This window comes from Ovis aries, chromosome 5, assembly GCF_016772045.2.
Source record: "Ovis aries strain OAR_USU_Benz2616 breed Rambouillet chromosome 5, ARS-UI_Ramb_v3.0, whole genome shotgun sequence".
NCBI classification, from domain to species: Eukaryota; Metazoa; Chordata; class Mammalia; order Artiodactyla; family Bovidae; genus Ovis; species Ovis aries.
In genome coordinates this window covers 29,542,095-29,568,165 of record NC_056058.1, presented here as the reverse complement: position 1 = coordinate 29,568,165, position 26,071 = coordinate 29,542,095, and the positions used below count along the sequence as shown (strand labels likewise).

General features: G+C 36.8%; 1 protein-coding gene across 1 annotated transcript in view; it reads left to right on the top strand.

Moving 5' to 3' along the window:
* Window positions 1–108: 108 nt before the first annotated feature.
* SRFBP1 (serum response factor binding protein 1) overlaps window positions 109–26,071 on the top strand; it is a 67,615-nt gene continuing 41,652 nt past the window's right edge. The window contains exons 1-3 of the mRNA XM_004008682.6: window positions 109–154; window positions 13,800–13,888; window positions 14,894–14,966. Coding sequence (XP_004008731.3) covers window positions 119–154; window positions 13,800–13,888; window positions 14,894–14,966 — 198 coding nt within the window. The 5' untranslated portion in view covers window positions 109–118. The remainder of the gene's footprint in view (window positions 155–13,799; window positions 13,889–14,893; window positions 14,967–26,071) is intronic.

Below are 26,071 nucleotides of genomic sequence, written 5' to 3'. Positions count from 1 at the left end.
GCAGACGGCGGATGCATTTTGGGCCACTGAGGCCGCCGTTGGGGGCGTGACGACGCATCCGCTTTCCGGCAGCTACAGTTCACGTGCGGCAGCGGCGGATCTTCTGCTAAGAGCTGCCATGGCCGAGCCAGGGACCTTGAACCTCAATAATGAGGTGAGCACAGAGGTCTGGAAACGTGTGGGGCTGACTTTTAGGGGCCTCAGGACGGCTTTTCTGAGTGTTTTGGAAGGGTCTGGGACGAGGCGGGAAGTGCACCTAACAGCTCAGGCGAATTTTCTGGAACTCTGAGGACTGACAGCCGTAACTCCCCACCCCTACTCTTCCACCTCCTGGTTTCTAGGTGGCTGAAATGTCTTTGGCCGTCGGTTGTCTTGAATTTTTTTTCCATGGACCTTGGGAAGATCATTTAATTTCTCTATTCAGTAACCGTTTGTAAAACGAAGCTCGTGGTGGTACTTTCCTTTGAGAGGTTGAGAGCGGTGGCTTTCCCTAGGAAATTGTTCATCTTGAATGAGACCGTATCATTTATAAGGATGAATGCTTCTTCAGTACCTCATTTCTCCTTTCAGCTTTTGTTCCATTTCTCTGCTACCATCTGCAGCAAAATTTTAATACTTGGCTGCCCCCAAGTTTTCATCTCACCTCTCTTAAACCCAGTCTTTTCAGACATTTGCCCTCATCACCTCCACCCTTACAGGTTAATTTCACTAGCTTACCGTTTTTTGTCATTATCTCGTTTCTGGTTCTATTCAAGAAATTCAAAAGTCATCGAAGCATTGAAGTAGGCTGGAAAGCGGGGTCAGTTGAGAACTTTACAGCTCCAGCAAAGGAAGTTCTTCGTATATATTCAGTGGTTATGTGTCTGCTCTTTAGACGTACTTTCTGTTTTTAAGCAACCTGTATTCAGGTAGGAAAGGGTAATCAGCATCCATCAATGATACAGAATACTCACAGAAAAAAAAAAAGATAGTGCAGAAAAGTTTACAAAGAAAGCAAAATGAAATGAGTGATATTTGGTCTTGATCTTCAAAGATCTTACACAAGATTGCATTTAGTGATTCAGTGAAGGGGAAAGAAGGCATTCTAGCCAGAGGGACACTTAGGTGAAGAAATAATGTTTTTGGTGTAAAAAGAAAAAAAAAAAAAGGTAATATAAATATGGCAATGGTTGAGAAGTATGTTTTTATATAAAACATTAAATTCTCTAAAAGTATGGGGCAGGGAGTGGAAGTGGGAAACATCTTGAGTTATACAGGAGTAAAGAACACATTACTGACGAGAACTTGTGAGATGAAGTAGGAAATAAAGCTAGTGTATTACTGTCTTCAGTTTAGTCGTTCAGTCGTGTCAGACTCTGCAACCCCATGGACTGAAGCATGCCACGCTTCCCTGTCCATCACCAACTCCTGGAGTTGACTCAAATTCATGTCCATTGTGTCGGTGATGCCATCCAACCATCTCGTCCTCTGTCCTCACCTTCTACCACTTTCCGTCTTTCCCAGCATCAGGGTCTTTTCAGATGAATCAGTTCTTCACATTAGGTGGCCTAAGCATTTGGAGATTCAGCATAGCATCAGTCCTTCCAATGAATATTCAGGACTGATTTCCTTTAGGATGGACTAGTTGGACCTTGAAGTCCAAGGGTCTCAGAGTCTTCTCCAGCACCACAGTTCAAAAGCATCAATTCTTCGGTGATCAGCTGTCTTTATAGTCCAACTCTCACATCCATACATGACTACTGGAAAAACCATAGCTTTGACTAGGTGGACCTTTGTTGGCAATGTAATGTCTCTGCTTTTTAATATGCTGTCTAGCTTGGTCATAACTTTTCTTCCAAAGAGTAAGCGTCTTAATTTCATGGCTGCAGTCACCATCTGCAGTGATTTTGGAGCCCCCAAAATAAAGTCAGCCACTGTTGCCATTGTTTCCCCATCTATCTGTCATGAAGTGATGAGACCAGATGCCATGATCTTAGTTTTCTGAATGTTGAGCTTTAAGCCAACTTTTTCACTCTGCTCTTTCACTTTCATCAAAAGGCTCTTTAGTTCTTCACTTTCTGCCATAAGGGTGGTGTCATCTGCATATCCGAGGTTGTTGATATTTCTCCCAGCAATCTTGATAGAAGTTAAATAAGCAGGGTGACAATATACAGCCTTGACATACCCCTTTCCCTATTTCGAACCAGTTTGTTGTTCCATGTCCAGTTCTAACTGTTGCTTGCTGACCTCCAGATTTCTCAGGAGGCAGGTCAGGTGGTCCAATATTCCCCTTTCTTTAAGAATTTTCCACAGTTTGTTGTGATCCACACAGTCAAAGGCTTGGGTGTAGTCAATAAAGCAGAAGTAGATGTTTTTCTGGAACTCTCTTGCTTTTTCTGTGATCCAGCGGATGTTGGCAATTTGATCTCTGGTTCCTCGCCTAAATCCAGCTTGAACATCTGGATTCATGAACCATCAAGGTCATGGTTCATGTACTGTTGAAGCCCGGCTTGGAGAATTTTAAGCATTACTTTGCTAGCATGTGGGATGAGTGCAATTGTGCAGTAGTTTGAGCATTGCCTTTCTTTGGGATTGGAATGAAAACTGACCTTTTCCAGTCCTGTGGCCACTGCTGAGTTTTCTAAATTTGCTGGCCTATTTCGTGCAGCACTTTCATAGCTTTATCTTTTAGGATTTGAAATAGCTCAACTGGAATTCTATTACCTCCACTAGGTTTGTTCATAGTGAGGCTTCCTAAGACCCACGTTACTGTCAGGTTAATAAGTCTGGATTTCACTTGACAGTAGACAACAGGGTATATTGAAGAGAACTCTTGAAGGTATTTGGTGTATATTAATAGCCATATGTTAAGCTCATGCTAGTTACAGAAAGCATTTGGTGGTCTTTTTTCCCATTAGATTATAGGTGAGGTATAAAAGCCCATAATCAGAGTGATGTCCTTGGAAATTCACTGCAAATACTAGTGAGTTTCCCGTTCGATTTTGAAATTACTCTGAAGAGTGGTGACAGTCATTTACTCTACTCTTCACTTAGGGTTCTTTCTTTTCCCTTTTAGCTAGTTTCCAGCTCTCTTCAGAACAGTTAAAATTTGACCTTTAGGATGTTGTCACCAATTTCATCTCAGTATGAGCTAGGTGTCCATTCTTTATGCAACCAGGATGCTTCTATGCTGAAAGCATTTGTTTACCTGTTTCTCTCTTTTTGTGTGTGGGTCTATCGCCTGCACCATGTGTGATCTATGAATGTTTGCTGGATGATTGAATGAACTAATCAAATTAGGAAGTTTATACATCCCATTGGAGAAGGCAATGGCACCCCACTCCAGTACTCTTGCCTGGAAAATCCCATGGACAGAAGAGCCTGGTGGGCTGCAGTCCATGGGGTCGCTAAGAGTCGGACACAACTGAGCAACTTCACTTTCACTTTTCACTTTGATGCATTGGAGAAGGAAATGGCAACCCACTCCAGTGTTCTTGCCTGGAGAATACCAGGGACGGCAGAGCCTGGTGGGCTGCCACCTGTGGGGTCACACAGAGTCGGACACGACTGAAGCAACTTAGCAGCAGCAGCAGCATACATCCCATACTGAAGTCAATCTTATATGTTATAATATGAAAGTAGGGCAAAAAAGACAAAGTGGTGATGGTGGAAGAAAAGTGTTATAATTTAAAATTAATAGAATGACTACAAAGGGAAAAACATATTGCTTACATAAAAATTCAAAAACCCAGGGGGAATAAATAAGACAACCAGTTAGAAGAAAAATACAGTAGATATGACAGATAAATGGCTAATGTCATTACTATAAAATAGCTTAATGGAAACGAAGAGAAATAATCTCATAGGAAATCGGTTAAAAGAAATGAATTAACTTCTTTAAGGGAGAAATATATATATGAAAAAGAGTTCAAATTCACTGTCTTCTTTAATGTCTTTCCATTACTTTTTCCCCCTTTTAAAAAAATTTATTTATTTTGAATTGCAGGAGAATTGCTTTTCAGTGTTGTATTGGTTTCTTGTTGCCATACAACAACTCGAATCAGCCCCCTCCTTCTTGAGCCTCCCTCCCACCCCCATCCCACCCCTCTAGGTTTTCCTTCATCCCCGCTATCCTAATCCAAGTTATATCGCCCAGCAGAACTGCTGTCATTGCCTCCCAGCTACTTGACCCATCTTCAATCTCATCTCTGTAGTGCAGATGGAGTGTGATCTTAAAAACATGCATAATCATGTGTTTTCTTGCTTAAAACTGATACGGTGGTTTCCTGTTGCTTTTGGTCAAGACTGCTGCTGCTGCTGCTAAGTCGCTTCAGTCGTGTCCAACTCTGTGCGACCTCACAGACGGCAGCCCACCAGGCTCCCCCGTCCCTGGGATTCTCCAGGCAAGAACACTGGAGTGGGTTGCCATTTCCTTCTCCAATGCATGAAAGTGAAAAATGAAAGTAAAGGCACTCAGTCATGTCTGACTCTTAGCGACCCTATGGACTGCAGCCTACCAGGCTCCTCTGTCCATGGGATTTTCCAGGCAAGAGTACTGGAGTGGGGTGCCATTGCCTTCTCTGTTGGTCAAGACTAAAGAAGGCCAGTCTCTCCACTATTATACCACACCCCTCACCTGCCTCAGGCACTGTACTTAAGCCACACTGGCTTTCCTCCCTGTCAGTCATAGCCCTACCATGTGCATAGATGGTATTCCTTTTATCCTTAGCTCCTTTTCCGCTCAGTACATTCTATACGTCTTTTGTTGCTTTATCAGGGAAATGGTTCTTGACTTCCATTTACTCCTTTTGTGAGCTTTTGTAGCACTATTTACTTCTTTATAGCATTTGTAAGAATTGCTTAATATGAGGGACATGTGAACATGAGAGATTTCTTATGCCCTCAACCTGACTAAATTTTTGCTCACCATCATATCCTCAGTGCCTCTGTGTTTACTGAGTAACTTGAGACATTGTTTTTTTGATCCTTGATAACTGAATAATTAGCTCTTCTGTAACTGAGATTCAGGAAGATTTCAGGGATCATATAACTGCCTGAAATTATGTGCAATTTGTTGTGCTTATGCCTGTCTCTGGGGGGCAGAGCTTTTGTCGTATTTGCAAAAGTTTGTAAATTTCTGGTATTATCTTTGAAATATTGATACTCATATCTGTGGTTAATTGATTGGAATCCCTTTTCCATAATTTTTAGTTACAGTCTTTTCTTTTAAAAACTTGTATGGCCAGCTAATTTACAGTATATTTAATTTCAGAATATCTTGTGAAAATAAAAGCCTGACTGCAGACACAACTGTTATATTATGTGAACTTTAAATATGTTCAGCCCTAATTCTTTTTTTTTTCCCAGTTGTTTTCCAAGGCTGACAGCTGACAGTTACAGAACACTTCCTAACTCTAGGTTCTTAAAATACATGTAGTCTTCTGAAAGAATATAAGCTCCTACCTTTACTTTTTAAAAAAATAAAATCACTTTTTACTTAATCTTATGATTATTTATTGCGTATTTTATCTTCAAAAGTACTCATGTGGACTTTGAAAAGAGAATATTTAACTGATTTGTAATAGTAGCTTCCCTAATCTTTAACATTGTTCCTTGTGTATGGGTAATAATAAGTACTATATACTTACTCGGCAGATAAAAGTATGAATAGTTCAACTTGAATCACTTAATGTTTAAATGAGGGCGAGAAATCTGCTAAATGTAAACTTTTTTCTCCCTTTCCATCAGAACCAGAAAAGGGATGTATATTTGAAAACAATAGTGCCAAGGCTTTTAATGGATAAAGAATTTGCGAATCTAGAGCTGGATTTTCTCCAGTCATGTAGGCTGCAATGGTATATAAAAATGAGAATTAGAAGGTGAAACATTCTGATATGGTAAAGTACTTTAATTCCGCAGGAGAACCAAGGGCTTCTATATGAAACTGACATTATTTTATTCTTAATAGCATATTATCAAGGAGTCTATTAAAAAATTGCTTTCCATGTCCTTTAAGATAGTAGAAACTAAAATGCCAGAGAACAAGCTGATTTGCAAAGGCTTATTGTCAAAAACTGATTTTGTATATGTTTTTGAAGTTGCAAAACTCAAGTTTTATAATTAAATATGTGATAACTTTTAAAATAATTCTTTACTGAAATACTAAACTAGGTTCGGTATAAGAGAATCATTTTCTGTTTGGTTCTTTAACAGTTTTAGGAAATTAAGCTAGGTGGCAGCATATACTCAATCATGATTAAGTTGTAGACAATCACCAAGCACTCTAGAATTTTTAAATTGTTGTTCTTAGAAATAAAAGATATAATTCAGTAATAAGATATCATCCAATAGGTCAAATTAGAAGTCCTCTGTATAACGCTGTAGTTAATGTTATTAACTATGAAATAATTCAAATGTATGGAAAAATGATACAAAAAATATCCTTGTAATCTACTTCCTATATTTAGCAAATATCAATATGTTGCCATATCATAGTGCTTGAGTCCACCTACCTTCCTTTCCACATTAGAAGTAAACATTACTCATTCTGTATGTTTTCTCATATGTATTTTATAATTTTTGTAACATATACCCATATTCATAACCAGTGTATAGTATTACACTTTACATGTGTGATATCATACTGTATAAATGCAGTATCATACTATGTATTATTCTAAAAGTTACTTTTTCACCTAACAGTATTTTCAGAGTTTATCCATAATACATATAGATCCCTGCGTTGATCTGAAATAGTACATTGCTTATGCTTTGTTTATATCCAGCATTTTCTCTCTTATGCAACATTTTGTAAGAATGCCACATTGAGTAGTCTTGTGTGTAGCCTTCTTTTATAGCTGGAGGTATGTCTTCTGGACAGATTCCTGGAAGTGGGATTTTGTTAGATATTGCCAGTTTTCCCCAGAAGGAGTATACCAATTTGCATTCCGACCAGCAATGCATGAGTTCCTGCTCAAAGTCTCACAAGCAGAATGTGTTACATTCTTTTGTATTTGCTAGTCTGCCAGGTGTAAAATGAAAGTGAAAGTTGCTGAGTCATGTCTGACTCTTTGCTACGCAGTGGACTATATAATCCATGGAATTTTCCAGGTCAGAATACTGGAATGGGTAGCCTTTCCCTTCTCCAGGGGATCTTCCCAACTCAGGGATCAAACCCAGGTCTCCTGCATTGCTGGTGAATTCTTTACCAGCTGAACCATAAGGGAAGCCCAAGAATACTGGAGTGGGCAGCCTACCCCTTCTCCAGCAGATCTTCCTGACCCAGGAATTGAGCCAGGGTCTCCTGCATTGCTGGTGGATTTTTTACCAACTGAGCTAGCCCTGAGTAATGAGTGGACTTCCCTAGTGGCTCAGATGGTAAAGCATCTTCCCTGGGTTGGGAAGATCTCCTGGAGAAGGAAATGGAAACCCACTCCAGTATTCTTGCCTGGAGAATCCCATGAACAGAGGAGCCTGGTGGGCTACAGTCCATGGGGTCTCAAAGAGTCGGACACAACTGAGCAACTTCACTTAAGTAATGAGCAAACAGAAGTTTTAATGTGTCTTACAAAACAGAGGAGTCCTCAGATTTTTTTTGGCACTACAAGCTTCTCCAGAGCAGCTGGATCTTTGAATAATTGTTTTCTAATAACCATGTGTTTGTGTTATAAATTAATTCATATATTATGTAAACAAAGCATAAGCAATGTACTATTTTAGATCAATGTAAGACATCTATATGTATTATGGATAAACTCTGAAAATACTGTTAGGTGAAAAGGTAACTTTTAGAATAATACATATTATGATACTGCATTTGTACAGTATGATATGTGGGCTTCCCTGGTGGCTCAGACAGTTAAGTGTCTGCCTGCAATGAGGGAGACCTGGGTTTGATCCCTGGGTCAGGAAGATCCCCTTGAGAAGGAAATGGCAACCCACTCCAGTACTCTTGCCTGGAAAATCCCATGGACAGAAGAGCCTGGTAGGCTACAGCCCATGGGGGAGACAGCACATGGGGTCGCAAAGAGTCAGACACGACTGAGTGACTTCACTAATTCATATATGTAGCAAAGTTACTACATAACCGAAAGAGGTTGGCTAATTGACAGACTAGCAGATAGCCAACTAGGCATAATTTCAAAGTAACATTTACATTTAACCACAGCAAGGGTTTTAGTTGCGTGATTCAGTGTTGGGCTGTGATAAGATCTGTCCCCATAATTGAGTTATTCCCGTCCAAATTGGAGTTTCCAAGGCTCTGAGCTGGGGAACCTTTCTCTGAAATCTTCTTGATTCAGAAACTGCCAGCTTTTGCTCTTTGTGGTTCCCTTTCCTGTGTTTATATTGAGTCTTGCCCATATGTTCACATGGTCTTTTTCCGAGCAAGTATATTAGCTTTTCATTTGATCATCATCGTTTTTCTACTGTCTACATACAGGTTGATCCAGGTTACCATTACTGTGTTCAGATTTCACCAGGTTAACTGAGGGCATCTCTGAGCCCAGGTTTCAGGTGATACCTCACTTTCAGTGCATGTGTTTTGTGTGGATGTGGATGTTTGTGTGTCTTAGCTCTTCCTGTGCTCTTGCAGTTACTGAATGCATTCTTTTGCAGCTTAGAAGCACTCAGTGTGGGCTTACCAGTCTCGGCAATGATGAACTAGAGTTTTGTCCTTCGGTTTTTGACTTCACACTCTTTTACTTCTTTTTCATTGTGTCTCTTTCCTGTCAGCACATTTCATTATTATTCCTGTTTTGCCCTTTCTCACTTTATTTCTCTTTCCTTCTTTTCCTCCCAAACAGTATTATACTCTTTTCACATTTGCAACAATCACAGTTATGTTTGCTTTTGGTTAAAGAATTCACCAAAGTGTGTTGCCCTCAAGCAGTACATTGGCCTTCTGACAGTCCTGGGTGTTTAAGGACTGTTTGTTGATGTCTGGGATATCTGTCAACCAGCTTCATAATTCCTGGGTGACAAATGAATTGGCAGCCTTTTAAATTCTAAGTAAAGGGCTACTGGTAGCTGTTTGTCAGTTGTGCAAAAATAAATTTAAATGCTTGGAGAAAGCTAAGTTTTTGAGACAAAGAGTGTGAGGAAAATAAAAGTAATAATTCCATTTTTATATGAAGTGAATATATATATATTTTTTAATATACTAAACTTACCAAATAACTGAAAAAGTTAATAGGCTAAAAAAGCATTTTTTGGCATCGACATGAAACTAAGTACATGAAGCATTCCCTTTGCTTTTCAGAATTCCCTTATGCAGTAATGACAAACATAGTGCTTCTTAAATTGGAGTTTTAAAATTGGAGTCTAGCTTTCCCATGATTGGAATGTAACTGAGGACCGGTTCTGCTTCCTGCAGTTTATTAGTTAACTTATAAACTGCAGGGTACAACAATTGGAAACATTTGTTAATATATTTTAATGCATAATTTATCACTTGCTATTCATTTTATGATTGACTTGACTTTCAGAAATGGATCATAATCCACTATTAGGCTGCTTTTGAAACGTAGCAGTTCATTTTTGTACTTAAACCTGATCTCAGTGGCTTTTTGTTTATGCAGGTATTTTTTTTTTCCTAAATAGATCTAACTTTGAAACAAATTCTAAAGAAGTTAACGTAGATAGTGGAAATCTGATTATATTCCATTAATATATTACTGTTTAGAAACAGTGAATGATCACGGGAGTATTGCTCCTTTTCTGTTCATTTACTTAACAAATATTTATTGAACACGTGTTATATGTCATCTGCTATGCTAACTGTTAAGATACAATGTTGAATAAAACCAGATATTTTACTTTCATGGAATTTATAGCCTAGTGGGAGAAAGGCACATTAAGTATTATCAGATTAAAGGTAAAATATTAAAATAGGGTCATGATAATTCTATAAGCACTTTTTAACCCTCTGAGGGAGGCCAGGAGACACTTTACTGATAAATGACAATTAGGCCAAATCAGATAAGATGTTAACAAGCTAACAAGAGGGGAAAGGGTACTCCTAACAGAGAAGACAGCAGATGTACAGATTGGTGGTAGTTGTAAGCACGGTGAGAATGGACTGAAAGATGGTGCTTGTGGCCATCCTAAGAACAGTTGAAACCACTGAACTGAAGAAAGTTAAGTAAAGGTGTTACATCAGATCTACATGTTAAAAATGTATTCTGAATGAGTTGTGGATAACTGATTGGAGAAGGACAAAGATGGATATTGATAAACTAGTTGGCAGTAACTCAGCCAAGAGAGCCAAGAAAGTCAGGATAGAAGGAAAAATGGAACAATTTGGGAGATAAATAGGAAATAGAAGTATTAGGACTTAGTAATAGATTCATTGTGAGGGATTTAGGAAAGAAAGTTAAGTTTATAATTGAAAAGGTTGTTCTGTCCTCTTAAATATGAAAGACCAAAAAAGAATTCCAGTTGAGAGTGAATAGCATGGGTTCAGTGTGAGTTGGAGATGTTTTTAAGCATACTTGAAATGTTAAGTAGGCAGTTACACATTTAGGTCTGGAGCTAAACTGGAGATCTCAGCTGATTGTAGAAATTAGGTGGCAAATTAAAACTGTATATACACATATGATCACTTAGGGCTAAAAAATATATCTTGAAAGGAAGAGCTGGCCTAATCAGTTCAAGACTGATTAGATGTGGATGTGTCTTCAAAGAAGACGAAGACGAAGTGGCTAGAGAGAAAGAAGGAAAACCAAAATAAGTATTCTGGTATACAAGAAAAGGGGAGTATTTTAAGAAGGAGAAATTATTCATCAGTATCAAATGCTGCTGAGATTTCAAGCAAAATAAGTCTGAAAAATTCCTGTTGGCTTCAGGGACTTTTAGAAGTCATTGGTGTCTTTGTGACAGCATTTAGTAGACTAGTGGAAATGGAAATTAAACTGGAATTATATGGCATGCATAAATGGAGTGATCTGTTTGAACATCTCTAAAAAACCTGACTCTGGGGCAGTTGAAGAGAGAGGATGCTTCCTGTAAACTTTGTAGTGAGGTTGTTTTGTTTCTGTTTTTGATGAAAATGACTCAAGCATGATCAAAAATCGGTGTGGACAAGGGGTGGGGACGGATATGGGGGATGAATTGGAAATTGGAATTGACATAGATAAACTACCATGTGTAAAATAGATAGCTTGTGGAGACCTGTTGTGTAGCACAGGGAGCTCAGCTCAGTGCTCTGTGATGAAGCAGATGGGTGGAATGGGGGGAGGGAGCTCCAGAAGGAAAGGGAAATATATATGTATACACACATGTAACTGACTCACTTTGTTGTACACTACTGACAGCATTGTAAAGCAACTGTACCCCAATTTTTTAAAAATGCGTGAGAAACATCCATTTAAGAGATTGACAGTGCTAGAGTAAATGCATAGTTTGCAGTGAGCATTCTAGGAAGGCAGAAAAGGATGGGATCCAAAATACAGTTAGAAGATTAGCCTCAGAAAAGTTTAGTAATATTTCCTATATTTTGACTTTATTAAGTGCTTCCCAGGTGGCTCAGTGGTAAAGAATCTGCCTGCCAGTGCAGAAGCCACAGGAGACATGAGCTTAATCCCTGGGTTGGAAATTGGAGGAGGAAATGACAACCCACTCCAGTATTATTGTCTGGAAAATCCTATGAACAGAGGAGCCTGGCGGGCTTATAGCCTTTGGGTCACAAAGAGTTGGATATCATTGAGCATGCACATAACTTTATTAATAGAGGGGATGGGTGATGCAAGGAAATTTACATTCATGATAGTAGAAAGATGATGGCGCCCATCTGATGTTTATTTTCTTCATGAAATTGAGAGGGAGAGGAAGAAAAAGGTTAGATGTTTTAGGAAAGCAGGCACACATTTAGAGTAATGATTGCAAAGTGAATGGACCAAAGTATGTATTTATGTATGATAAGAAGTGTAAGGACTCATTCGAGATTAGTTATGATGGATATCTAGTAGATAGAATATCTCAAATGTTCATGGCTCTTGAGGTACTGTGGTAAAGAACTCAGAATATTGTTTTTATCCAGGTACACTAACCAGAGGGATGGATATAATATATTGGCAAGTGTTGGTTATGTACCTGAACTAGATAAGAGAAGGAAAATTTAAAAGGACTAATCATTTGAGGAAAAGTATAGGGCTTCCTTGGTGGTGCAGAGGTTAAAGCGTCTGCCTGCAATGCGGGTGACCTGGGTTTGATCCCTGGGTCGGGAAGTTCCCCTGGAGAAGGAAATGGCAACCCACTCCAGTACTCTTGCCTGGAGAATCCCAAGGACGGAGGAGCCTGGTGGGCTACAGTTCATGGGGTCGCAAAGAGTCGGACACGACTGAGTGACTTCACTTTATAGGGGTCAGTGAACTGGTGGTTCCAGTGAAATCGTAACACCTTTGTGGTGGCTGGGGTTGAACATGCAAGCTGAAAGAAGTTTTGATCTCAGTGTATAGAATTTGAATTGATGGTTTCAGACATGGAATAGTCATGGACAATGACAGGGACTACAGTGAGACCATGAAAGTGGGTGGCTGTGATGGAACAAATTAAGTCATTAGAAAGGAGGAAATCAAGGAATGAGGCTATAATATTGGGTAGATTAGTCAAGTGGACATCTACATCACCCAGAATAATGGCAAAACTTATGGTGGAGAGAAACTGTGGGTTGGTCGCCCATATTGTCAATGCATAAGGGGATGAATGATATTAATGAAGGGTAAAAAAGTAACAGCTAAATACAGGAGCCTTGTAAAAACAGAATGATGTTGCTACTGTTATTTTGGCAAGAAGAATTTGAGAATTATACATGCCAGACACTCTTGCTTGCAAGGCACAGAAAACATTATGTAACTATTGCAAGGGCCCTGCCCTTCAAGAGATTATAGAAAAAGACCGCTTTATGAGCAATTAGTGACAGTACAGTGGTAGGTGCTGCCTACAGGTATAGTGGGAACTCCAGGGATAGAATGACTGTCCTACTGAAGAAGTCTTTGAAGATTTCACAGGAATGATTATATCCAAACTGAATTTCATGTAGTTCTTAAAGTGGAGAATGGGATGAAGGACATTACAGGAGGAATTACATATGTATGCCTCTTAACAGTGATGGAGAAAACATGGACTCAAAATGGCAGCATCCCGTTGCACTAATAGCATGCACTTGTTTATCAGTAGACTATTTCTCTCTCTTGGCCAACAGTTATTTGTTTCTTTTGGTTTTTTTAATTCTTAGAGCTCAGCATTGTTCTCTAATAGGGTAATTTAAAGTGTCTGTGTGTGTCTGCATGGTGCCTGCCCTTGTGTTTTTCAAGTTACGCTTAAAATGATTTGTTAAATATAAATGAAAGGGATGTGCTCAAAATAAGTAAAATCACTTTCATACATTTGCTTTTGTTAATACAAATGCTCATTCAGTAAATTAAATTCCTACAGTTTATAGGTGAAACTTTGTTTTAAACCACAAGGATTTAGAGATAAATATGATGATCTCTGATCTCAGTGAGTTCACAGTTTATTATGTGCCAGACCCAACAAGATATAAGTGTAATTTAAAACACTAGCCACTGGGAATGCTGTGTTTTGTTCTGTGTTTTAAATCATGAGATGTTTCTCATAAGTCCTCATACACTTGTTTAGAATGTCGATTTATTTCTTATTCCTTCACTGTTAGGGAAGAAGTTAGATTTCATCAAGCTGTAAATAGAGTTAAATGAAACTCGGCCAGAGTGGCAGGCATATTCTGTATTATTAGTATTCACTATAAGGTATATTCTCTCTTGAATTAAGACTCTCTCTAATTTTGGCTTTATTCCTTGAAGGTTGTGAAGATGAGAAAAGAAGTGAAGAGAATCCGAGTTTTGGTTATCCGAAAACTTGTCAGGAGTGTTGGCAGACTGAAGTCAAAAAAGTTAGTCATTCAACGTTATGGTCCTGTGACTAATAAAATGTCAAAAGTTGTTTCTGTTCAGTATTTACAAAATTTGAGGGTGGGGCCTGGAGGAGTAATTAAACTTCTTACTCTTACGGCACTTTATGTGTAGACAGATCTTGAGTGAGGTAAACTGTGCTGTGTCAGCATGTGCTCACATAGTGCAGACCACATTCACTTAAGATGTATGAGAAATTCTGTTTTCAAAACTCTTCTTTTGGCTTTGTCAAACTGAAAAGTCTTTGAAGTTATTTATATATTTTATGTTATTAGAAGTTATTCTTTTAAGATATTTTTCATATAGGCTAGCAAATCAAGTGATAGTCTGAATCAATTATGAAGATTTTATATGACCGTATTCCTTGAATTGCTGATTAATTTGAAATCTTTAGTACCTTTTGGAAGTATTTGTCAAAACATTGTGTTCCATTTAAGTTTTTTGAAAAAATAATGTTTTATATTTTTGTTCTCACTAGTATGAGAACAAAAGTATGTTATTTATACTTCTTATGCTTTAAAGCATGAATACTTACAAAGTCTTCAAACATGTTTTATTTCTGGTTAATTTCTTGTTTTTGTGTGTATGCTTCATAAGGTAGCTCTCCTCTGATACAATTATATATTTAATTTCTTTAGGTATTTAATTCCAGAAAACAAATTTTCATTTAATTATATCCAAGCTTATTGCTTACATGAAATGCAGTGTGCTGTTAATTGACTGGAAAGTGTTATTCGGCTTTCCTATTAAGGAATTAGAAGACAAGCTATCAGTGATAATAGTCATTAATATAATGCCAAAATCTTGGGTTTGTTGATGGAGTTGGAGTATGCGTTGGATGGGGGAAAGGGCAGTGCAGGATGACAGAATGCTTGTTATTTAGAGATCATTAAGCTTTTCCAAAAGAAATGGAGAGACTTTTTATTATGATGCTAGTCTAAAATAAATGCTTTTTCTGGCTACATATTGTAATGTGTCTTTTGCAGGGGTACTGAAGATGCACTGTTAAAAAACCAAAGACGAGCACAACGATTGCTCGAAGAAATTCATGCCATGAAGGTGAGAACTTGCGTGGAGTTGTGCATGTGTGTCTTTCCATGTCCTGTCAGCTGCATCTTGTGTATGTGTGTTCGGTGTTACTCATTGAATATAACTGTGAGTTGGCTAAGGCTTGTTTGTGTGGGTCTGTTTGGTGAAGAATGTAGCACTACATTTAGAAAATTAGATTTGTTTACATTATTTTATGTTGTTTACTGAAGTTGTTAAAGTACTAGATTAACTTGAGTCAAAACTGCCAGATTAAACTCATCTATATTTAATAATGCTTCATGCCTAAGGTTTTAATTTTTGCTAAAAGTTTAGGCATGAAGTCTAAGTTAAGTTCCTGTTGTTTGGTAATGTGGATGGTGATATTGGTGGCTGACATCATGCTTTGCCTATTGCCAGCTCTATAAATTTTTGTGTGGTGGCATCACCATTTTATTCAGCTCTGTAGTAACTTGAAATAAAATTAGTATTGGACCAAAATGATCCGTATTTTCGTTTTTTTCAGCCAGACTCTTCACTAGCATAATTTTTAGGTCTTCTCGCTGTTCTTTGTGGAAACTTTCATTTACCAAATGACATACTATTAAATGTCTGGAAGACTGTTTTATTGAAGAACTTAAAAACAACATTTGGTACCAGCAATTACCTTAATTGCAGGGTCATTTTGCATGTATGTTTGACTATTATATTTTGGTAGAACTTCCAAGTTTTGAGATAGATAAAAGAGCAAGAGAAATCTCTAACAATATTTTAATTGAGTTAGATTATCAAAATTTCTCACTGTTTTTTCCTTTTGAAAGGATGATAAAGTGTCCTGTAAGACAAAGTTACCATAGTTAATCTGAATAGAAACAGATGTAGGACGTGATTCTTTGGTGTGAGGTATGGTTTTTGGGGCTTTTTTCCCTTAATTTGTATTATTTTTCACAGGACCATAAAACTCATGGAATCCATTTGATGTGTCATAAGTTTTAATATTCTTACTGTCCAGCCATTCATTCAAAATACTCTATATTTGACTCTTAATTATTATTTGTATCATTTTGTTTTATATGTTATTTAGACTTTTTTTTCCATAAAATTCCTATGAGAAATGAAATCTTTAGAGATTTTTGAGGATAACACTAAGGTAAGAAGTTAGGATTTGTGCTGTTGTCTTTCACTTTCTCTTAACCAAGCTCCTTACTAAATTACATTCCTTACCTAAATTTTCCCTGTAATTTCTTCTGAATAGTCATTTTTGTAGTCCTAAATTATTCAGAGGCTTTGAGCTACTATGTGGAAAGGATGGATTATATACAGTAAGCCTCTGTGCATTGTATCAGGAGTTTAGAAACAAAAGATATTCATTAATCTTTAAAATACATCCCTTCCATAACTCAATAATGAATTTAATTTAATTAGAAACAAAGTTGTCCTATTTGATCTATATGTGAAACTTGTTCTCCGTAATTCTTAAACCCCACCAGCAGTAGAAAATCAGACTCACTGATAAAGTTCATAGATTTACAAGATTACTGTCATGATTATAGTTTTTATTTGTTTCTGTTTTTCCTTGTGTTTATAAAAGACTACTGTGGAATTGTTGCCTCATAGAAAGCTAAAATTCATTGCCTGATATAGTCCTTGAGTCATAAAATTAATAGTACATATATTTCTTGAGTCAATGTCAGTGGTTAGGGTAGTTTAATTTGGATACTCTACCTTCAACTTTCACAGTGCTGTTTAAAAACTGGATTAAATCTAAATATAAAAACTAGAAAAAGAGTAAGTCTATATGTTTGCTTTCCTTACATGTCAAATTTCATTCTTCAGTTATGGCTGTTTTACAAAATTGGTCTACTTTTCTTTCTAAAAGAAGCAAATACATAAAGCATTTTTAAATTGAAAGATCATTTGTAATTTCTTAAGGGAATGTTTTATCATGTACATGGGAGTATCAAAGAAATAGTCATGAAACAGAAAGCTCACAGTCTCAATTAAATTGGAAGAAAAAGCCTTTTCTTGCTCATTTTTCCAGATGAATTTTTTCCTCGGCTCATATACCACTACATTTTTATGGTCTTGTCCTATACTTGCTTTCTATGATAATAGGGTATTTTGTTGCAAGAGGACTTCCTTAAGAAGAAAACCTGAAGTATTTTTAGAAATAAGAGTTTGTTTTTTCTGGTCAAGGAAAAAAATTGCCTGGTCTTTATGATACTATAAAATGATAGATTCCAGTTTTATAGCCTATAATGTATGAATGTGAAAGAAATCTTGCTGCCTTTTCTAATAGTATTCACACTTTTAACTTTGATTCTGGTGTATATACACTGGCTTCTGAAACAGTTCTTTCTCTTTGGATATTAAGTGGCTTTTTGACTTAGATCTCTAGGTTGTTAAGCTAGAGAAGGAGATAGTAAAATTAAACCATAAAATGAAATTAATAAAAATGTACAAGTCTTTTTTCTCAATAATAAGGGTTAAATAACTAGCTTTTATTCTTTACTATGTACCGGGCACTGTATTGTGTGTTTTATATTCATGACCTCATGAGGTAGATATCATTATCTCCATCTTACAGAGTAGGAAACAGGCTTAGAGAAGTTCAGCAGCTTGTTCTCGGTCAAATAGCTGTTAGGTAATGATCTAGTTGTAACTAACTATAAAGTTGATAGTGTTAGCCATTTCTCTATACTCCTTCATTAAAATGAGAACTTCTGAAATATATGTAGGCTCTATCTCCTAAAGATTGGATGAGTTAGTCACTCAGTCGTGTCCGACTCGTTGCAACCCCGTAAACTATAGCCCACCAGGCTCTTGTGTCATGGGATTTCCCAGGGGAGAATACTGGAGTGAGTTGCCATTTCCTCCTCTAGGGGATCTTCCTGACCCAGGGATCGAACCTGAGTCTCCTGCATTGGTAGGCAGATTCTTTACCATGCCATCTGAGCCACCAGTAAAGAGGTAATGTAATAAACATGAAGCTTTCTCTCTAAGGAAAAAAAGGTCCAAAGATGTGTGCTGAGTTTTCAGATTATTTCCTCACAGCTAAATATACCCAGTTAACTTTTTTTCCTCACTTCTCTGAGGCCATTAATTTTCTTTATGCTAAATACTCATATACAATGGTAATTTACATGTGAGATCTTGCTCTGTCTGCTACTCTTCTCTGTGTTAAAACTCTTTCACCTTTTGTTCCATTCTTTTTTTATTTTTGCATGTTTCAATCTCTTATTAAAAGCATCCTTTGCGCTTTATCAGCTGTTAGAATTCCTTTGTCTTGTGCTCCATCATGGCCTGTTTCTAAGTTATATACAACATACCCAGATTTCCAACTACACATTAAACTCCATCATCTACCTTTCCCTGAGTTTCTTCCTGGGAAGAAAAGTGAACAGATGGCAAGGCAGCCGTTTTAATTCTTCCTCTCTGATTTGTAAAAATACACCTTTTTTGCAATTTTTTTCCTTTTGTTTGTATTTCCCTCTAACTTTTTGGAAAATATTTCAAAACTAAAGGAAAATTGTAATGTTACGGTGTAATAATAATAATACCTTGTATCACGTACATGTTTATCCCTTACTGGCAATGGTGAGTTCCAAACACTTGGTTTAGATGTTGTCTGACAGATTCCTCCCTTTTAAAGGCTCCTTTTTCTATTTTAGCATTTGTTAACTCATCTGTAAGATGGTAATTTTGAGACTATGTGAATATCCTGTGGTCTTGTCACCCAGTGACTGATGTTCTGTGACTGAATCAGTTAACAGTTTTTATTGTTTCTGTGCTGGGATTTTTTTTTTTTTTTTTTCTCTCATAAGATTTTAATCCATTGAAAGGATTTTCTTTTTTTGGAGGCGGAGGGGCATCATGCTGCTGCTATTGCTGCTGCTAAGTCGCTTCAGTCGTGTCTGACTCTGTGTGACCCCATAGACAGCAGCCCACGAGGCTCCCCCATCTCTGGGATTCTCCAGGCAAGAACACTGGAGTGGGTTGCCATTTCCTTCTCCAATGCATGAAAGTGAAAGTGAGGATGCTCAGTCGTGTCCGACTCTTAGCGACCCCATGGAATGCAGCCAACCAGACTCCTCCATCCATGGGATTTTCCAGGCAAGAGCACTGGAGTGGGGTGCCATTGCCTCTCCTTTTAGCATCATAGGATAGGGATAATAGCCATTTTTGCTTTTGGAGAGGAAAAGATGGTTGTTTTTGTTGTTCTTCATCTGCTGAGTAATTTGAGGGGTTTTTTGGTTTGTTTTGTTCTTGGCTGCGCTGTGCAGCCTGCTGCAGTACCTTTATTTCCTTATCAGGGGTCGAACCCATGCCCCCTGCAGTGGAAGCATGGAGTCCTAAGCACTGGACTGCCAGGGAAGTACCATATGCTGGCTAATTTTGAATTGTACTCTGAACTTTACGAAGATTAAACAATAGGGATTCAGGGTTTGCTTATTCTTCTCCAGTGAATGGTGGCTTTTTCAGTTAACTTTTGGAGTAGGCTTTTATTTCAAACTGGCTCAGCTGGTAAAGATTCTGCCTGCCATGCAAGAGACCTGGGTTCAATCCCTGGGTTGCAAAGATCCCCTGGAGAAGGGAAAGGCTACCCTTTCCAGTATTCTGGCCTGGAGAATTACATGAACTGTATAACCCATGGGGTCACAGAGTGGACATGACTGAGCGACTTTCACTTTTGCTTGAATTTCGAACAGTGTTTCTTGGATAGCACCTTTAGCTTCAGTTCAGATCTTTTGCCTTTTGGTGAGATGAACTGAATCTGTTTCTTTGTTGAGTTGTTCAAGTTTCAGAACCCCTTGTATGGTTCTGTCTCTTCTGGGTTTCCCCTACTCTCTCAGCGGGTAATGTACCCAGGCTTCACTGTTCCGTGTGGTCCTTGGCCACTGCTCCTGAACCATGAGAAATGCAGTTAGTTTTAGGTTACATTCTGAAGAGATGGTGACTTATTTGTACAGCTTTCCATGTGTATTCCTAGTGCGCTTTGACACTGCATCGGGGTCTGCCTTCTTTGATTTACCCTGCTTTACCTTCAGAGAAGGTTTTTTGTAGTGTGCCCAGTTTTCATTTTTGCCTTATTTTGTTTTTTGAAGGAAAGGTTAATCATGTTATCTGCTAGTACCTTGGTCTGTCATTCCCAGAAATGGAAGTAGCCAAAGTTCAAAGTAATTGTAAACTGCTAAAGAAGACTGAGCACCCCACAACCCTGTGAGTTTAGGTTTTAGAGAGAGAGAATAAATAGACTGAGAAAGTGTAGATAGGGAAGGAGAAAGAGAGCCAAGAGAGTATGGAATCTAGGAAACCAAGTGAAGAATCTGTTCCAAGAGAATGGAGTGATGAACTAAGTGTTTATATTGATACTTTTGTTCTTGTTTTCAAAATTAGCAATATTATTTGTAAAGTGTAAACTCACCTATTAGATCATAATCATTAATGAATTTTTCAAGTTGTCTCAATTCTAGAGTCTAGAATACCTTGCAGAATTGTGCTGATAGAACCAGAAGGGGTTTTGTTCTTGCTCATGTCATCCTAAGCATGCCTTCTATTCTTCCCCTTCCCTGTCTTGTTTTTTTTTGTAAAATGATATTAAAATCTCAAAAGTTTGAAATGTTTCCACATTCATATTTTCTTCCTTTATGTCTGAAACCTAGAAGCTGCAAACACTGGTCCAAGTATGAAAGAGGCATAATGTTTCTGTTTCTTGTTTGGTTTCCATACTCAAGCATAACCCATGTTATGGTCTTCTATAGTTACAGGTTCAGCACTATGACCTGTAAGTCTCTTATAAATCTGTACTTTTTATTTAGATTACTTTTCTCTAATGCATTGTAGAAATCAAGTAATAAATAATTTTTTAAACCTTTAGGTGACTTTAAAGATCCTCAATAAAAATTGTCAACTTAGTATGTTTTTGTTTGTTAGTTTTAATGTTAATTATCAGAAACCAAGGACTGAACAGGCTTTTCATTTTATAGCCAGCTTAACCAGCACTCTTAAGACCATTTAACTTCTAATTCAGTTTTGTTTTTTTAAGGGAGAACTTTTATTGCTTCTGAAGGCAGAGCAGGATGCCCTGATTTAATATCCTTCTGCACTCAGCTTGTGACATTTGAAATGATAAACAGGAAGTCATAGTGGTATTTTAAAAGGGCAAGGGACCAGTATATACCGCTCTCCTCACACTCATACAACATCATTTAGTAACAGATCATCACATTGGAATTCCATTTTGCTTTCTTGGCATGTGGATCCTGCAGCTTTAAGCCAGTATTTTGAATAGTTCATATTCCTGAAATCCTTAGCAGTGTTGCATTTTTTAATATGTAGGAGTCATGGTTTTCATTATAAGCTGCTTTGATATTAAAGATGTTATGTCAAGTCTCTGGTGGCTTCAAAGTATTTTTGTGTTTTAAATAAGAGCAGTTATAGCAAATAAAAATGGTGTTCATTCACTGCTTTTTAAACTCCTTGCTTTTATTTGAAAACGAAAAGGTACAGGTCCTTGTTGGTAAAATTGATGAAGTACTATTACCACTTTCTGAGTCATTATATACACTTAGTTTTAAAATGAAAAACTGACTTTGGAACTGCTTCAGTCCAGTTAAGCCTAGTTCAAAGGCTTCTTAGTGTGTAAACAGGATTTAGGGGTAGGAAGGAAGGAGTATCATATGAGGTTTTTTTTTCCCAGAATGTATATTGTTGTTTTTTCTGTTTTGTTTTGATTTGATTTTTTAAGTTTTGTAATTTTGGAAATTTGAACCTTGGCATGACGTTCCAACTAACTGTGAAAGTACCCAAAGCCCCTTTCAACTATTAATTTTTAAGAATTTGGACAACCAATACTACTGCTCTAATTCCAGTATGGAATAATGCAGTGATTGAGAAAAGGAGCAAATAGTGCAGCATATTTTGTTGGAAATACCCAGTGGGAGACAAAGGGCCCCAGAGAAAAGCAGCAATAAGGATAGTAAATAACTTTTCTTTTAATGAGGTTTTCTTTCTATTCATCTGGGATATCACCTGAATTTTGGGTTAAATGGAGACAGATTATTTTTAAACATTTAAATTCCTTACTTTGAACATATATTTTATGTTGCTAGATTTCTATTGTAATGGAAGCTCTCTCTGTGTATTTTTTTTCTGTTAGAATACCTCGTGTTAATGGTTTGCTGTTCAATTAGTATTTTGTGACAAGAGAAACTTTGTTTTTCTTGCCGGTGAAGAATTTTATTTTTTACTCTACCTGCCACTAAATTATGTAAGCTATGTAGTCTTCCCAGAAATAAAGAGAGTCCCGAGTAGTGACTAATTCAATTAAAAAAAATTTTTTTTAGCAATTTGCATTGAAAATGTATAGTTCTCTTTTATTCTCCCCTTCTATAAAAACTAAACTCTTCACAAGGCATTTTAATTTTATATATGAGTGAGGTTGAGAGAGAAATTCTCACTTTTTAAAATTCTTGATTTTCGTTGAAACTTGGTATATTAAAATATAGAACTTATGAATTTTGGTTGTAGTGAATCAATAACTATAGTTTTCTTCTGTTAGTCACAATCTGAGATAGCATCCTAGTTTATTAATGATCATATATCTTTAAGACCCATGAAATTTGCAACCAGAAAAGAAGAAAGTATAAAGAAAAAAAACAATTAGGAATTTATGGTACAGCTGTTATAAATTCCATATTATATACTCAGGTTGGTTAAATGTATTTTAAATTAGAGCCTATTACATATGTAGATTAATAGATTTCTGCTGTCAGGGAGCACATTGTTCTCTGGGGAAAAAGCATGTTAATCTCTATAATATATGCCATACCCTGTTACAGTCAAAGAGTTGTAAGAACCTAGAGAAAGGATCAATTTATTTAATTACTTTTAGGACTTAGGGAAGATCTTACAGAATGGGTGGCACTGAGTTGGAACCTGAAGAATAAATATGATTCTGTTTTCAAAAAGATAGACTAGATAAATAGAGCATAAGAACAAAGCATACAGATCTGCACGTACCTCCAAGTTATGATAGGGTCTTTGAAAATTATGGAAGAGCAAAAGATTGCTTTTAGCTAGTAATTAGTTGAGGAATGTTTCTTGGGAAAATTTAATTTAAAAATTACTGATTTTTCAAATTGATGTGATTTCCTTGATAGTAATTAATTGAATCCCAATTAGACAGCAAGGATAGTGTTTCATGTAACAACTTCACATCCAAGATTTACGTATTATTTATAGCACTGCGAAGCTCAATTTCAGATATAAGGATACTGCTCATAAATAGCTTAATAATTTTAGTTATTAATTATTTAGCACTTGCTCTATGTCACGTTTTTTGCTACAATCTACATGTATTATTTGTAATCTTCTTATAAACTCATAAAGGTTCCTGTTTAACCCCATTTTAATGAGATGAAAACTGGGTATTTAAGTGTTAATTGCTTTGCCCAGGGTTTTTCAGTCTATATCTATCTATATCAGTAACCTGTGTTCTTAACACTCTACTAACCTAACCTCTCTTAACTTAAGAATTAAGTACACAGGTTTTTTATCAAGATTGATAAAGGTATGATAAATGTGCGTTTGCATTGTGTTTTTAGTAGAAAAGTAAAAATACTGGTGAATACTCTATCATCATTGCTCCTTTGAGTTGAAAAATAGTATTCATTTTTAATTTGGTACAATTAGAATAGTTGGGACTTCCTGAAGATACAGAATATCTTGTTATCCATAAAGGCTTTTGTGTGTAAATTTAATATTTAGAAATAATGCCTAGACACTAAACACCAAAATAATCAATTCCCTTGGGATTATGTACTGATAACAGTGATTATATTTCAAAAAAGTTTTATTCCTTACTCAGTTTGGCACTATTGTGGCTCAGCTGGTAAAGAATCGGCTTGCAATGCAGAAGACCTGGGTTCAATCCCTGGGTTGCAAAGATACCCTGGAGAAGGGAAAGGCTACCCACTCCAGTATTCTGGCCTGGAGAATTCATGGACTGTAGTAGTAGTCCATAGTCCATGGGGTTGCAAAGAGTCGGACATGACTGAGCAACTTTCACTGTCACTTTAAAAACATACTTGAATGTAACATCCTATTGATACAGGTTCCTTAAGCTATTAACACTTAGAAATATAATTAAGAAATGAGTATGTATTTTATCATATATGCCCTTGGAAAAGTTTACTTCAAATTTGAAGGTTCTAGAGAAAATACTTTGAAGGAATTCGAACTTATAACAACAAATAATGTGACTTTCTAGAGACTTTGAAAGATTGTTCCTTATGCTTTCAGTTAAAGATTGCTCTCTTTCTTAACACATGCCTATAACCCTTTTAGAACATCCCTATATCTTAGTCTTAATTCTAAAATTACAAGGAAAGACTGCCTCAGGCACTTACAATTTCCGTAACAATTTCCCACCTTTTGATGCATTTTCTAGTTGCTACACTGTGGGGAATATTTGCTATGAGCTTATATAATTATTCATTAAATTTGAGGTTTTGTTTGTTTCTTTGTTTCCCTAACTCTTTGTTGTTGGGTTAAGAAATCTAAAGTTGCAAAGGTATGTAGATTTAAAAAATTCAGGAGTAAAGTGCATTTAATATATTCATACCAAGCTATAATTTTGTCCTCTTTTTGACATACATACTAAATAATAAAAAAATAATACCTATATATTATCTCACCTTCTCTAATTGTTCTTATTCTCAACATGTTATTCTAAATATGGTGTTCAAGTATTTTGTTTACTCCCTATAAATATGCCACGAAATAATGCCCATTTAAACAAATGTTTGGATTCCACTCAAAAATGGTTAACTTTTATCCCCAAAGCCAGCCATTTTGTTAGAAAAGAATCTCTAGAATGAAAAAATCTGTTTACTCTGACTTATTTTAGAATGCAGAATTGTTCTGTGTAGAGTCTCTGGGTTGATATAATTACTCTTATCTCATTTTCTCTGCCTGCCTCTTTGAACGTGACAGAAGTGAGTCATTTTATGTGCCAAGAACAGTTTAGATCAGGGGAAAGGAAGATAGAAATGTCCTACTCTGTTTTCTAAAAAGTGTTTCTATTGTGAGAGATAAGGTGGTTTTAGAGTTTCATTTGACTAAATTATTTGATGATGTTTATGCTTAGTTACTATTTTTAAGTGAAATGCAAATGTTTGGACTGTCAAATTGTACAAGTTGTTTTTAGCACACTGAAATTGTAATTATTTTTCATATATAATTATTTTCATGTCTAATTATTTTCATATCTTGATGAAAATAATTTATAGTTGAAAGATGAATTCTGTTTTTAAAATACAAAACTTCAACTTTAAACATGAATGAAAGTCACGTTGGCAGTATAATAGTCCTTTATCTGCTCACATCCCAAGACCCTCAGTAGATGCCTAAAATGGCAGATGGTATCCAATCCTATGGACTTCCCTGTTGGCTAGTATGGTAAAGAATCTGCCTGCAATGCAGGAGACCCAGATTTGATCCCTGTGTTGGGGAGATCCCCTGGAGATGGGAACAGCTATCCATTCCAGTAATCTTGCTTGGAAAATTTCGTGGACAGAGGAGCCTGGCAGGCTGCAGTCCATGGTGTTGCAAAGAGTTGGACATAACTGAGTGACTGACAGTTTCAAACCAATCCTATAAATATTGTGTGTTTTCCTAAATGTGAATACCTGCAGTAAAGTTTAGTTTACAGATTAGGCACAGTAAGAGATTAATAGTAACTAATAATAAAATGGCACAATTTTAAAGTAGACTGTGATAAAAGTTATGTGAATGTTGATCTCTCTCCTTTATCAACCTCTTCAACTCTGCCAAAAATGTGGCAGAGGCTTCTTGATTGGCAAATGCAGCTTTCCAGTAATTTTTACATTTTTCAATCCAAACCTGTTACTGAATCTGTGTAATCGTCCCTTACTTGCAGTAACGCGAGTGTCACCTGTTGCAGTAAGTCTTCCTGTAGGCTCAGTGCTTTCTGGTGCAGCCCACAGCCATCACTTGAAATGTGTTTTGTGTTCCTGTTGTCCATCCACAAATTTAATGCCTTTTCCATTTTAACTAGGCACTTATCCATGATTTTTGCAGTTTGAGGCTCAGCAGCAAAACTAGCTTGAATTTCT